The following is a 12,651-nucleotide window of genomic DNA, read 5'->3' as shown; positions in this document are numbered from 1 at the left end:
TTATCATTCAGGCAGGTGGTTACTAGAGAACTGAAGGGGGGAAAAGGGCAGTGAAATTAAAGGCTGTCAGAGATGAAAGAATCATGTAAAACATTCCAAGTTTATGAAATTAAAACTTTAAATACCGAGTTTGAATTTGAGTGGGTCATTCTCTTGTCTTCACTTCCCTATGATGCCAGGAAGGCTACGTGCCCAGAACAGTACAGGACAATGTGTGGCATTAATTTGCTTTTCTGGCCACCATAGAAACCTACCAGCTGTCACTGCAGAACCATTCGGTTCAGACAAAAGCATGTATTTGAAGAAAAAACAGATTTTTCAAAACTGGGAAATTCCATTTACTTTATTGATTCTCCATGTCTACAAAATGGCCAGCCCCTCTCACTTTTCTTTTCCCAAGGTGGAGAGGATACTGTAAATGCTGGTCCCAGACACAGCTCAGAGCTGGAATAACAGAAACCCTCACCATGCAGCTGTCCAGGCCCCACACTATCAGAGGCATTAAACATTACTAGGCATTAAATATTACCAGGGAAATATCACTGGTCCAGAACAGCAAACAATTGTATTCGGCAGAACTCATCCTAGGAAGAGAACTTTGTGAATTGAAAAGCAGGAACTGATGGGGACAGAGTACAGCCACCAGGCAAGTTCAGTCAGTTGTCTGTAAAACACCACCCAAGAGGGTGGAGGGTCTTTTGTTTTGTTGAGAATACACAAAATTATGGCTAGGAGGAAATACTTTTCATACCTTTTGGTTCTTTACCTCTTGATAAGCAGCCACTCCTTTAAATAAATGTGGGGGAAAATATGTAAAGAATATTGTATTGGTGTACTCATTTGAAAAGTCACTTAACTTTCATGAATGTCTTAAATGGAGGTATTCTTAGGTCTTCCTTCTCCTGTTTTTTCCTCCAAGGTCTTTGCCAAGGGAGGTTGTAGGATTTCTTGTTTTAGGGGTCCTTAGGCAAATATAGATTATGCTCTCCTAGTGATGAGAGAATGGGCACTAGGACCTCTTAAATGCCTTTCCTGAACTCCCACACTGGACTCGTGGAAAAACATGTTTTAAATGTTCCTCAATTAAAGTTTGAAATATTGCTTCACCTATGCCAAAAAACCTTCACACCTTTATAATTTTACTAAGTTCTGTTGTAGTCATGGGGTGCTTTCTTTTAAAAACAAGGTTACATTCAAACCCCGATGGCATTATCCCTTCATATGAAGACATATCCTAGATGCTATTGAATTAGGCAAATGACATTACTTTCTGGGGTTGAAACTAAAAGACCCATAATGTAGATATAAGCCTGCAATAGTCCATCGAGCTGAGCAGGGAACATCTGTATACTAATGCTCCTAGGATCTATAACTCAGCATGTATGATCATAGAAATGTTAAGTCAAGATTTTTGTAGACCATGACGATGCAACATATGCCACTAAAATATATTTGTCTTTCAAGCACCACCTAAAAGAATTTCTTTCACCCCGAGTCTTATATTTTATTATCAGGAGCCTGTTTTCTTCTCTTTGAAGTTGTTTTTTTCTTCCCTGTTTGCTGTGCTTTAATAATGTGAAGGGGCTTCACTCTAGAGATTCACCAAAGCAAAGCAAAGCGTCAAGGAGCCCTGCTGAGGGAATTAAAACATATCACATCGATTCAGCCTTCTCTTTCTGCCCGCCCTCTATTAATTCAACAAAGTTATAAAAACAAACAAAGAGAATAATGTGAAAATACACACATACAGGGGATTTGAGTTTTGTTTTGTATTTTTAGACATGAAGAACAAAAAACCTCCATAGAGCTGCTAAAGCTTTCTAACCTCATCAAGTCCTCTTCTATGAGTCATTAAGTTGCTGAAGCCCAGAAAATCAAATTTGGTTTAGGGCTGTTTGATAATGTAGTAACACAATCAAATGTGATTCACCAATTAGCTCATGTAATTAGAAAATCAAAAACATGTTCTAAGTGGCTGGTGGACACACATAAATAAAGTATATTGTCATTCTTTGTATTTGCTGATTATAGTTATAATTACATCTCCAGTTGATGTTACTACATTCCAATTCCCCAGGGAAGTGAATTCATAGTTATCTGTGTCTTTAAGTCAGATAAATGAATGAAGCATTCCATTCATCAAGTCATTCATTCACTGTTTTGTTTGTTTGTTTTATCAATTCTTTCTTGCCAGGCTCTCTAGTAGACTATCCCATTCTTGCCTCCATAGAACTCTCAATCTGAAAAAACTATGTTTAAAATTTTTTATGTAAGGGAAAGTCAACTGAAATGAGAACTCTACAACAACAACAGTTTTATAGTTAAAAATTAGTCTTTCTTAGAGATTCCTAAATATTACTAATATTACCGACACATATATGAAAAAAGAAACTAGTGATTTGAGAATGTTTTTGCTTAGAAGTTTTGCCCGGCTCAAAAGGACTCTGTGATAGATAAGAATGGGAATTGAATATCTGTTGGATTATTTTAAAGCAGCTCTTGATATATGCTGTATGTACATCTGTTGAAATCTAAGGCCTATGCTATATGTTACCTGGCTATATGTAAACCATATATCTTTAAGTTCAAATCAATTCAAAGGCTGGTTGGATGGTTAAAAGTATCTCAGTAAGAATTTCGCCCATGTCCTACTTTGCTCTGTTTTTTATTGCAACTGAAGTACATGGGCATGGTTACATGGCCCAGGGCTTCCTAATAAATATAATGAGAGGATAATAGGGATGAATCACCTGAGCTCAAGCCAATAAAGAAAGGCTTTCTTATGTGACATGGTCATTCTTAATGATATTTTAGATTAAAGAATGACATGCGGTTGTGCTGCCCTTAAAGCTGATTTTTAAAGTAGCATATTAGTGTTAATTCATAGACATTTTAAAATACATTAGGAAAAAAATTTCCTTACAACTGTGACATTGTTGCTGGGTGGCTTATTCTTTTGTCAATTCACAATGCATATTTTGTATTGTTCTCTGTCCCACAAATATTGCAAAATTCTAAGGGATGCAATAAGCTTGATTATTTTTTTGGTAGAGTCTCACTCATATATTTTAGAGTAGCTTGGATTATATTTTATTTAGATACAATCGCATATCAAAAAAAGTGTGGTATATTCATAGCCAGAATGAAACTTAACTCCCAAATGTTATTTAAGATAACGCTGCCTCCATCTCAGTATGTATTTAATCGTTCTCTCTCTCTCTTTTTTTCCCTATTTACAGGTCAATGGGACAGAAATTGAATATGAATTTGAAGAAATTACTTTGGAGAGGGTAAGAAAAATCCAATAATCCAAAGCCACAATCTTGCTTTCCACATTCTGCATCCTAATGGTTTGTCTTGCAAAAATATACAATTGTATGTTATACCCTGGAAGTTTCCAACAGGGCTCACAATGAGAATATTAATAAAATTCTTTCAGTGGAAGGCCTGGGGACAAACAGACCAAATAACCAGAATGTTCAGTATATAGAATGCATTGCCAGGCTTTGGAGCAACAAATAAAAAGAGAAATGTTCTGTGAACTAGTGCAGTATTTTTTCCTATTGTTTTGATATACATTTTAGATACAGTATGAATTTTTTTTTTATTTATGTGATATTAACACTGTCTTTATAATTACCATTACCATGCATTTTTAGGTTTAAAAACAAAACAAGTGATGGATTTTAAAAGCACCCCTTTTGAGAAAAATACAGTAACCCTGCAGATCTCTGAAAATATGCTGTTAGAGACTTGGCATGGGTTTGAAAAATTAGGGAAATTCTGTGCAACACAACTCTAGTATGTAAAGATATTTTACAAAACAGTAAGAGAAAGACCAAGGCCACCTACAAAAATAGAAAATAAAATTAAAAAAAAAAAAAGACCAAAAGGCATTAACAGGAAATCCATCACAAAAGAAAGGGCCAGTAACATACAGAAACCTGTTCACCCTTACTTATAAACAAAGAAAACAATGATGCTAAATAGTTTTTATTTACCTGGTTGGCAAAAAATGTAAAAGGAGGATTAACATTTACTGCCATTGAGTGGGCCTGGAATTTGGTGCAATCAATGTATCAGTTTGGAAGAAGGTATCAAAAGTGTTAAAATGGACATGCTTTTTACCCAGAAATTGTACTTATTGGATTATACAAATATATAAAGAGTGTTCATATTGGTATTTTTTATAATAGTGAAGAATTAAAAAGACAAGTGTTTAATAACACATTATTATATGTCCATATAAATAGAAAATCATATTAAGTTATAGTATTTTTAAATATTTAATTATAAGTATAGAGAGGTAAGTAGAATGTATTATTAAATATATGATTAAATTAGCCCTGATAGGTGTGACTCGGTGGTTAGAGTGTCAATTCTTGGTCAAGGACATGTATCTGGTTGCAGATTTTATCCCAGGCCTGGTCAGGGCATGTGTAGGAGGCAACCAATCAATGTGTCTCTCTCTGATATTGATGTTTTTCTCTCTTACCCCCTCCTACCTTCCCTTCTACTCTCCCTAAAAATTAATTGAAAAAATATCCTCAGGTGAGGATTAATTATATATATATATATTTCATTATAAATTAAAATGAAGTTGAAAAGGATATATGTACTAATAAAAGGGTAATATGTTAATTAGACCGGACATCTTCTGGATGACCTTCCGGACAAAGTCACGGTGACGGGGCTGAGGCAGAGGCAGTTAGGAGGATCAGGCCAGCAGGGGAGAGCAGTTAGGAGGATCTCGGGCTGGCAGGCAGGTGAGCAGTTAGGAACCAGCGATCCCGGACTATGAGAGGAATGTCCAACTGCCAGTTGAGGTAGGGGGATCAGGCAGGAAGACAGAGGTGGTTAGGGGCAATCAGGCAGGCAGGCAGGTGAGTGGTTAGGAGCCAGAGGTCCCAGATTGTGAGAGAGATGTCCAACTGCCGGTTTAGGCAGTTTAGGCCTGATCCCACAGGGATCCCAGATTGTGAAAGGGTGCAGGCCGGCCTAGGGACCCTTGCCCCTCATACACAAATTTCGTACACTGGGCTTCTAGTTTATAATATAATCAAAGAAGCACAAACAAAGGTATACATGCAAAATATACATTTACAAATATATACCTAAAGCCTAGAAGGATACACACCAAAATGTTAAAAGTGGTTAAGTCTTATTGAGGATTTTTGGGGTGATTTTTCTGTTTTATCTTTTTATTTATATTTATTTCCTAAAACTTCCATAACAAACATATATTACATTTATTCTAAAAAACAAAAATGAAAGTTTATTTCTTAAGCTTTAATTCTAGTGTGAATTTACACTCTAAACCTACACTTAAATATATTTTTTTCTTTTGATTTTTCACTTTCCTGAGTCAGGGAATTTATCATTCTGTCTAATTTATATTGAGTGTGAGTGGTTTTAAAAGGAAATTTACATTGAAAGTGAAGTGTTTGCCAGATGGGTATTTTAAAACTTACATTATGAACTCTGATAAAATGTTAATGGCATGCTAAATGGAGAAAATTGAAGCTTATGGGAAATTTGCCTAAATGTGAAGATTACTAAGGTCCTCTCCAGAACTGGCTATATGATTTGTGGGGCACAGTACAAAATGAAAAGTGGTGCTCTGGTTTAAAAAACTGTAAGAATTAAAAGATGGCAACAGAAGAGCATTAAACCAGCATGGGTGGATCTCTCTATGGAACAGGCCTGTGTCTTTCCCCACCCCTTCTTTCCCAAGGGCATATGCCCCTCAGTACTCCCAAACCTCTCCTCCCTCTCATTTCTCAAAGTATTTCTTCTCTCTCTCTCTCTCTCCTCCGCCTCTCTCTCCTTCTCCACCCCCCTCTGCCCCTCCCTCTGTGGCTTTCTAAATAAACTTTCTCTTACAGTTTGAAAAATAAATAAATAAATAAATATAAGGATAGCCCTTCTATACATAGGGTCCTCTTTGCACCAATCTCAAACTCATGAGACCAACCCTTCTCTCTCTCTCTCCACCCTCCACACATATTAGCATCTCCAATGCCCCGCCATTTAGTTACCCTGGCTTTATAGGTCAAAAAATAATTAGAAGCTAATGTTGGTGTGAGGTACAACATTCAGGAGGAATATGACCATTGTGTGTTCTAGTTTAAGTTCTGACACTTATTTGCTTCATGATCTAGCATGTCACCTCCTGGGCTCCCTCCCTGTCATAGGGATTCTAGTTGTACTCTAAATCTTATCCTTGCCATTCATTGCCCCCCTCTCCCAAAACCTCTATGTTAAGTGTCATCTTCTCTGTACAGCACCTTCTCTTTGTGTTTGTTGTTGATTCTTATACCTCATTCCAAAACTTCTTCAACCCCACTGGGATCTTGCATCATTGATTCCACCATTTCCCTTGAGTTTTTATCCCTCATTATGCCCCCCATTTCCTCCCATATATTAGCGTATATTCTAATTGTTCTTATCGTACTTTCAACATTTTTTATCCTCCTCATTTTCTTGTGTTCATCCCACAAAACCTCATCTCTGGTTTATCTACCATGATTAAACCAACACCTTCCTACATGCTCCATGCCAGCACCCAGGCAGCTGAACCTGGCTACAGAAGTGCTTACTCATCTCACTTTAAAATTATAATCATCGATTTCAAATGGACCCTCCAAACATCCTAGCCGTTCTTATACATTTATTTAGAAAAATCACTTTCTCATTCTCTAGGACAGCAATTTCAGATCTTATTTGCCCTCATCAGATCTCTACCACCAATTCCCTCATCCTCAGGCTCAACTGTTGACTTCTCTTCATTGTCCCAGAGAAAACCCAAGCACTCAAATGGAAACCACCTCACATTCCTACCACTAGGTCTGCTAGTGAGCTCTCCCTGTTACAAGGACGGAGTTTTCCCTGCTCATCCCAAGGTCAGCTCTTCACTCATCGCCTGGACTCTGTAACTTCTCATCCATTTAAAGACTCTGCCTCTGCAGTTTTCTCCCCTCTCTCCTACGATATCAGTTTCTCTCTCTCTTTTTCCTGGATAAATTTAATACATCATATTAAATATCATATAATATCTCTCATCTTAACACACACACACAGTCCTGAACCCAAAGCTCCCCTCCTATTACTGCCTTATTATTTTATTTTGCTTTACCAAATAACTAAGAAAATCATCTATTTATTACCTCATTTTCTTATTTTAACCTCTTTCATGTTTTCATCCCCACAACAGTCCTAATACCATCCCTATCAAAGTCACACCAGGTTCCATCTTGCTAAATTCAAGTATCAGTTCTCAGTTCTGACTGATTTCTCAGCAGCATTTGATGCAACAGTCACTGCCTCCTTCCTCAATGGTGTCAATTTCTTGGCTGCTGGAACAAAACACTCCTGTTTATCCACCACCTCATCAGTGCTCTTTTCCTGTGACCTTGCTGTCTCCAACTCTAAATGCTGGGGCACTCCAGAAACCCAGTGAATAGACTCAGTCTCTTCTCATTCTCCAGGTGATCTCATCCAGACCCACGACTTTAAATTCCAGCTACCAGCTGGTGATTCCCAAATCTGCAGTCATGAGCTCCCCTGCACTCCAAAATCGGACAGCTAACTGTCCGGTTGGCATCTCTAGTATGTTCCCAATAGAATTTATTATTTCCCTGCACTCCCTACCCTCAGGGCCAAAGCTGCTTCTAGCCTAATATTCTTCATTTAAACGAGTTGGTTCTATCATTTTTCTTATTATTCAGGCCAAAAATATCATCTAGACATCTTGCTTAATTGTGCATTTCCCCTCAGCATCCAGAGCAGGCCCTACTGGTACAAACATAAAAATAGATTTTAAAATCAATCACATCTTGCCACCTGTTCTGCTGAATCCTGGTCCAAACCAATATCATCCCACGCCTGGGCCACTTTTCTCCTCAAAGTAGCCAGAGTCATATTTTAAAAAATATAAACCATATCATACCACTTTTATTCTTAAAACTCTCCAAGAGGTGATAATTACATTCATCATCATCATCTACAAGGCCTTATACAATATGACTCTACTTCTCTCTCCAACACTATGCCCTCACCACCAACTCTTTGAATATATTTTACTCTTGCCAATCTGCATCATTTCTAAAAAAAAAGCCAAGCTTTTCCCACCTCTAGGCCTTCCTATATGTTATTCTATCTGCATGAAAAAATATCTTCTCAGATCTTTTCATGAGGTTAGAGACATATGGCCTTCGTTTGAAACCTGCCTCTATCACTTACTGGTTAAGTTAATTCAAGCTGAATACTCAACCTTTCTGTGCCTTAGTTTTCACATTTGAAAATGAGGCTGAAGACTTTGTTATTACCTCCTGGGGCCCTTGTAATGATTAAATTAGTTAATATAAAGATTTAGAACAGCATGCACAGCTGTTATTCTTAACATTTTCTTTGTGTTAACGGGATAATTCTCACATGTATTATTTGTCAGAATCATTAAGGAAGCTTATTAAAAACACTAGAGGCCCAGTGCACAAGATTCATTAACTGGGGGTTAGGGATCCCTCAGCACAGCCTGCCCCTCTCATAGTCCGGGAGCCCTCAGGGGATGTCCTACTGATAGCTTAGGCCTGCTCCCCATGAGGAGTGGGCCTAAGCTGCAGTCTGGCCATGGAGGCTCGGAGGAGGCACTGTGTGTGTGCTTGAATAAAAATTGTTATTTTATTTTTAAATATATTGAGGTGACCTTGGTTAATAAGATTAAATAGGTTACATGTGTACATTTTTATGATACATGATCTATATATTGCATTATGAGCACACCCAAAGTCAGAATGTTATCGCCGTTAGACAGACATGAGCAGAGCACAGGCAATGGGCCAAGTACAGAAACTCAGCAGGGCAGAAAGTCCCAGATGCTTAGCAAGGAGCAAAACTGGAGATATAAGAACCTTGCGGAGCAGGCGCCCCTCTGTGTTGATCTCTCAGGCTCTGAGCTGTGCCTGCGTGTTGTTCTCTCAGGCTCGGGGCCACACCTGGCCCCTCCTCCTGATCTGGTTGTGACCACTTTGAAGTCCTGACCTCATTTGCATATTACTTCTTTTATAGATATAGATATAGATATAGATATAGATATAGGTATAGATATAGATATAGATAGATAGCTTCCAAGTTTCAATGAGCAATTTACATTAATCTAGCAATAACTTCTTTTATACCAACTTTTCTTCTTTTTTTTCCCCAGTTACTTTGTTAGATGTTAGACACCTAATGATGAAGAAGTTATGGTCATTGCTATATGTATTTGTAGTTTACACTTTTTCTGCATTTAATCTCTGTAACATTCAATTTAGTAATAAACTCATCACATTTGTAACATCCCTATGAGATGGGTATTGCTAATTCCATTTTACAATTAAGACACTGAGATTCAGAAATTAAATAACTTGTCAAAACTAATAATGTTACTAAGGAATGGAGCTAGGATTCAGCCCCATACCCAACTTGTACTGAACCTCACTCAGCTCATTGCCAGAGTTAAACTGCCTTCAGAATTAAGCTCAAGTTGTCATTTCCTCCAAGAAGTTTTCCTTGACTCTCCCTTTTGGGCAAGGTGCCCTTTCATAAATTAACACAAGTAGAAAACTTTTTATATTAAATGATGAATAAAATTTGTCTTTTCCACTGACCTATGAATTTCTTGATGAAAGGAATTTTATTATAGTTTTCTTTATACTGCCATGATAACATAAAAAGAAAAGGGAAAGCCACTGGGCAATTCAAGAATGTGTCAGCATCATTCATGGCATTGGCCACGTGGTACTCATGGTGAATCTCACAAATGTTTTATGTACCTTTGTTTGTCAAGCATTTACTGAGCAAATGCACTGGTCACAGTTCTTGCTTCATAGTATTTTATAGTCTGGCAGAGGACAAGGAGAATTAATAGGCAGAAACCATGAAAAAGAACCATGGGTATACCTGGCCCAGAATGGAGCACTTCCCTGAGGCATTAAACCTGAGCTGGCTTATTGAAGGATGAGAGGATGCTAGCTATGGGAATGCGAGTAGAGGAATGCAGCCTTTCAGACAGGGAATAGCAGGTGCAAATATTCAAGGGTCCATGGAAAAGAAACATGCTCAAGGAATTGCAACTAGTTCAGAATGGCTGCACTTCTAGTTATGAGTAGGACTCAGAGACAACACTAAAGCGATGGAGAAGGTTGAGAATAAGATGCCTTGGACAACAGCAGAAGGGTTTCGATTTCATTGTGAGGACAATGGAAAGCCTTTGAAGAAGTTTAAGCAGGAAAGTGACAATCATATTTGTGTTTCAAAAAGATGACTTTGGCTGTGATATTGGGTATACATTTCATAGAATTCCGGAGATGCTGCAGCTATGCCATTTAAGACATAATTAATGGCTAAATTCTGGAGTGGTGATGTAAGAGGAGATGATTTAAAATATGTTAAGAATGTTAGAAGAACAGATTCTGCTGTCTTGTAGGATGGGAAAATGCCTGAGAGAGCAGAGGAGTCAAAGAGGCCTGGACTATAATCCAAAAAATTCCTTTCATTAACATAATCTGTACCTCTCAGAGATGGGCGACTGTGATATTTCAAGCTGCTGATACCCTGGGCTTTGATGACATTAACAAAGGTAGTGGAGTTTAAAGTCCATGCCTCTGAGTGATTTGTCTGTTATCCAAGTATGAAGTTAATAGGTTATGAACCTCTAATATAATTTATATCAAGAGAAGCTAGTTGACCCAGCATGGATAATAGATTCATCATGCCTTCATAACCCTGACCAACATGCATGACTACAATTTAGCAGAGATGCTGAAGAGACTGTCTATCTGCCACCTCCTCCCAGGCCTGCCCCCAGCCTCCCCAAAAGAAAGAACATTTGGAGTGTTTTCCTGACAGCTGCAGAATGTATGGCCATGTGATACTACTTGAATGTTCTGTCTGACAAGTCAAGGATATTCTTTTACAATTAAAAAATTTTGAAGATCTGAACCCTCTTCCCAAATATAAATCATTGGCTTCTGTTACCTATTTAACCCGTGCGAAAACAAACAGATTTATACTGTAGAGAAAAGTGACTGATTTACCACATGCTGCAAATTCCTATAGATGAACCAAGTTTTGGGTATAAGTTAGGTAACATGGGAATTTTGAAGACAGTATTTGTGAATTGCCAGGTAAGAAGTGATTCATTAAAGCTGTCTATTGACATACTCTCCAAATTAATTAGAATGTCATTGAATGTCTGAATAACTTAAGCCCAACTTGTTTCTTTCACATTTTTGAATTTTCATAAGGATGAAAATTTCTAAATTTAAATGGAATTAAGGGCCTATTAATTCAAATAATGTAGAGGCTTTGGGATTCTAGATTTCTGATTTTTCTCTGAGTCTCTTTAGCCCTTTTTAATTAATAATAATAGGAAATAAACATAAGAGTCCCAATTATATTCGATTTGGTTTCAGCTTTTATGTAGTCAGCTGTAGCACATCCTCATTCTAGTTCAGTTAAATAATTTTAAAATATAGATACCTAGTTATCAATGTATTTTTTAAAGCATGTTGTGTTTCTTAGTGGAATCTGCCCTTGAGATTGCAGGCATAGCTTCCTATAGAATAATCCAGTGCTATTGTAGTTCTGTATTTTCTTATTTGTTAATTCACAATAATGTAGTTTCAAGCTAGACAAACCATTACAGTGTATTTTGTTTTCAACAGCTTTAGGCCACGATATATTCTATAGATGCTCTGATTCTCCTTAAAATATTCTATTCTAATGATCTTCCATCTTCGATCTCTACATATAACATTGTGAGCAGCTATTGTTGTATCTGGACATTAAAACTAGCAGGAAGAACATCCTCCTTCTTCAGAACTTCTCTCCCTGTTCCAACCATGTGGTTCTGGGGAAGACAATCAGTCACAACACCCATGGTCACACAGTTGATTGGTCTGGAGCTACTCATGGGAATTACCTGGTGAGCTGGTAAAAACTACCATTGAGCCTGAGCCCTGACCCATACCAACAATATCAGAATCTTGGGGGGTAGAGCATGGGAAAGCTTTAATTTTTAAAACTTGTATTAGTGATTTGATGCACAGTTCAGAGGCTGTCACCTGAGTCAAAATGAACCAATCAGAATGCTCCTCTTAGAGAGCCAGAGAAATGATATAGGAAAGAGAGAGGGAACAAGTGCTCTTTCCTGTTATGACTGTCTGAAAGACCCAACCAGACACCACTGTCTTTCTAATAACTTCATGAGCCTTCCCTGAAATTCTTCTTAGCCAGACCGGTTCAAATAAAGCATTGTAACTTGCCAGCAAGTGGACCTATACTAATGTATCTTGGTGTTTAACTATGCTGAGGTTGCTAAGTCATGTCCTAGGTTCTCAAAGTAAATGTTGCCTTGCTTCCATTCTCTAGTTTTCTAAATTCTAGTCATGTCTCTCACCACTAAGGTGAGGTCATAAAGCTAAGCTCTCTGGTACAATACTGTTGGCAGGTTGCAGTAAACCTTAATATCCCAAAGCTTACACATACCATCTCCTTTAAAGTAACCCATTACTGCGTTCCAGCTCCCAGAAATAAAAGAGCAATAAAAAAAGAGAGTGACAGGTAAAGTGAATGGCTACTGACAGGCCTATGAATTTAGGTCTCTACTGT

General features: G+C 37.7%; 1 protein-coding gene across 1 annotated transcript in view; it reads left to right on the top strand.

Annotated features, from left to right (window-relative positions):
- DLG2 (discs large homolog 2) overlaps window positions 1-12,651 on the top strand; it is a 1,585,094-nt gene that overhangs the window by 960,662 nt on the left and 611,781 nt on the right. Inside the window, exon 5 of the mRNA XM_006763751.2 lies at window positions 3,240-3,290. Within this exon, the coding sequence (XP_006763814.1) occupies window positions 3,240-3,290 (51 nt within the window). The remainder of the gene's footprint in view (window positions 1-3,239; window positions 3,291-12,651) is intronic.

Source organism: Myotis davidii, unplaced genomic scaffold (genome assembly GCF_000327345.1).
Source record: "Myotis davidii unplaced genomic scaffold, ASM32734v1 scaffold499, whole genome shotgun sequence".
NCBI lineage: Eukaryota > Metazoa > Chordata > Mammalia > Chiroptera > Vespertilionidae > Myotis > Myotis davidii.
This window is presented reverse-complemented; position numbering and strand designations above follow the sequence as displayed.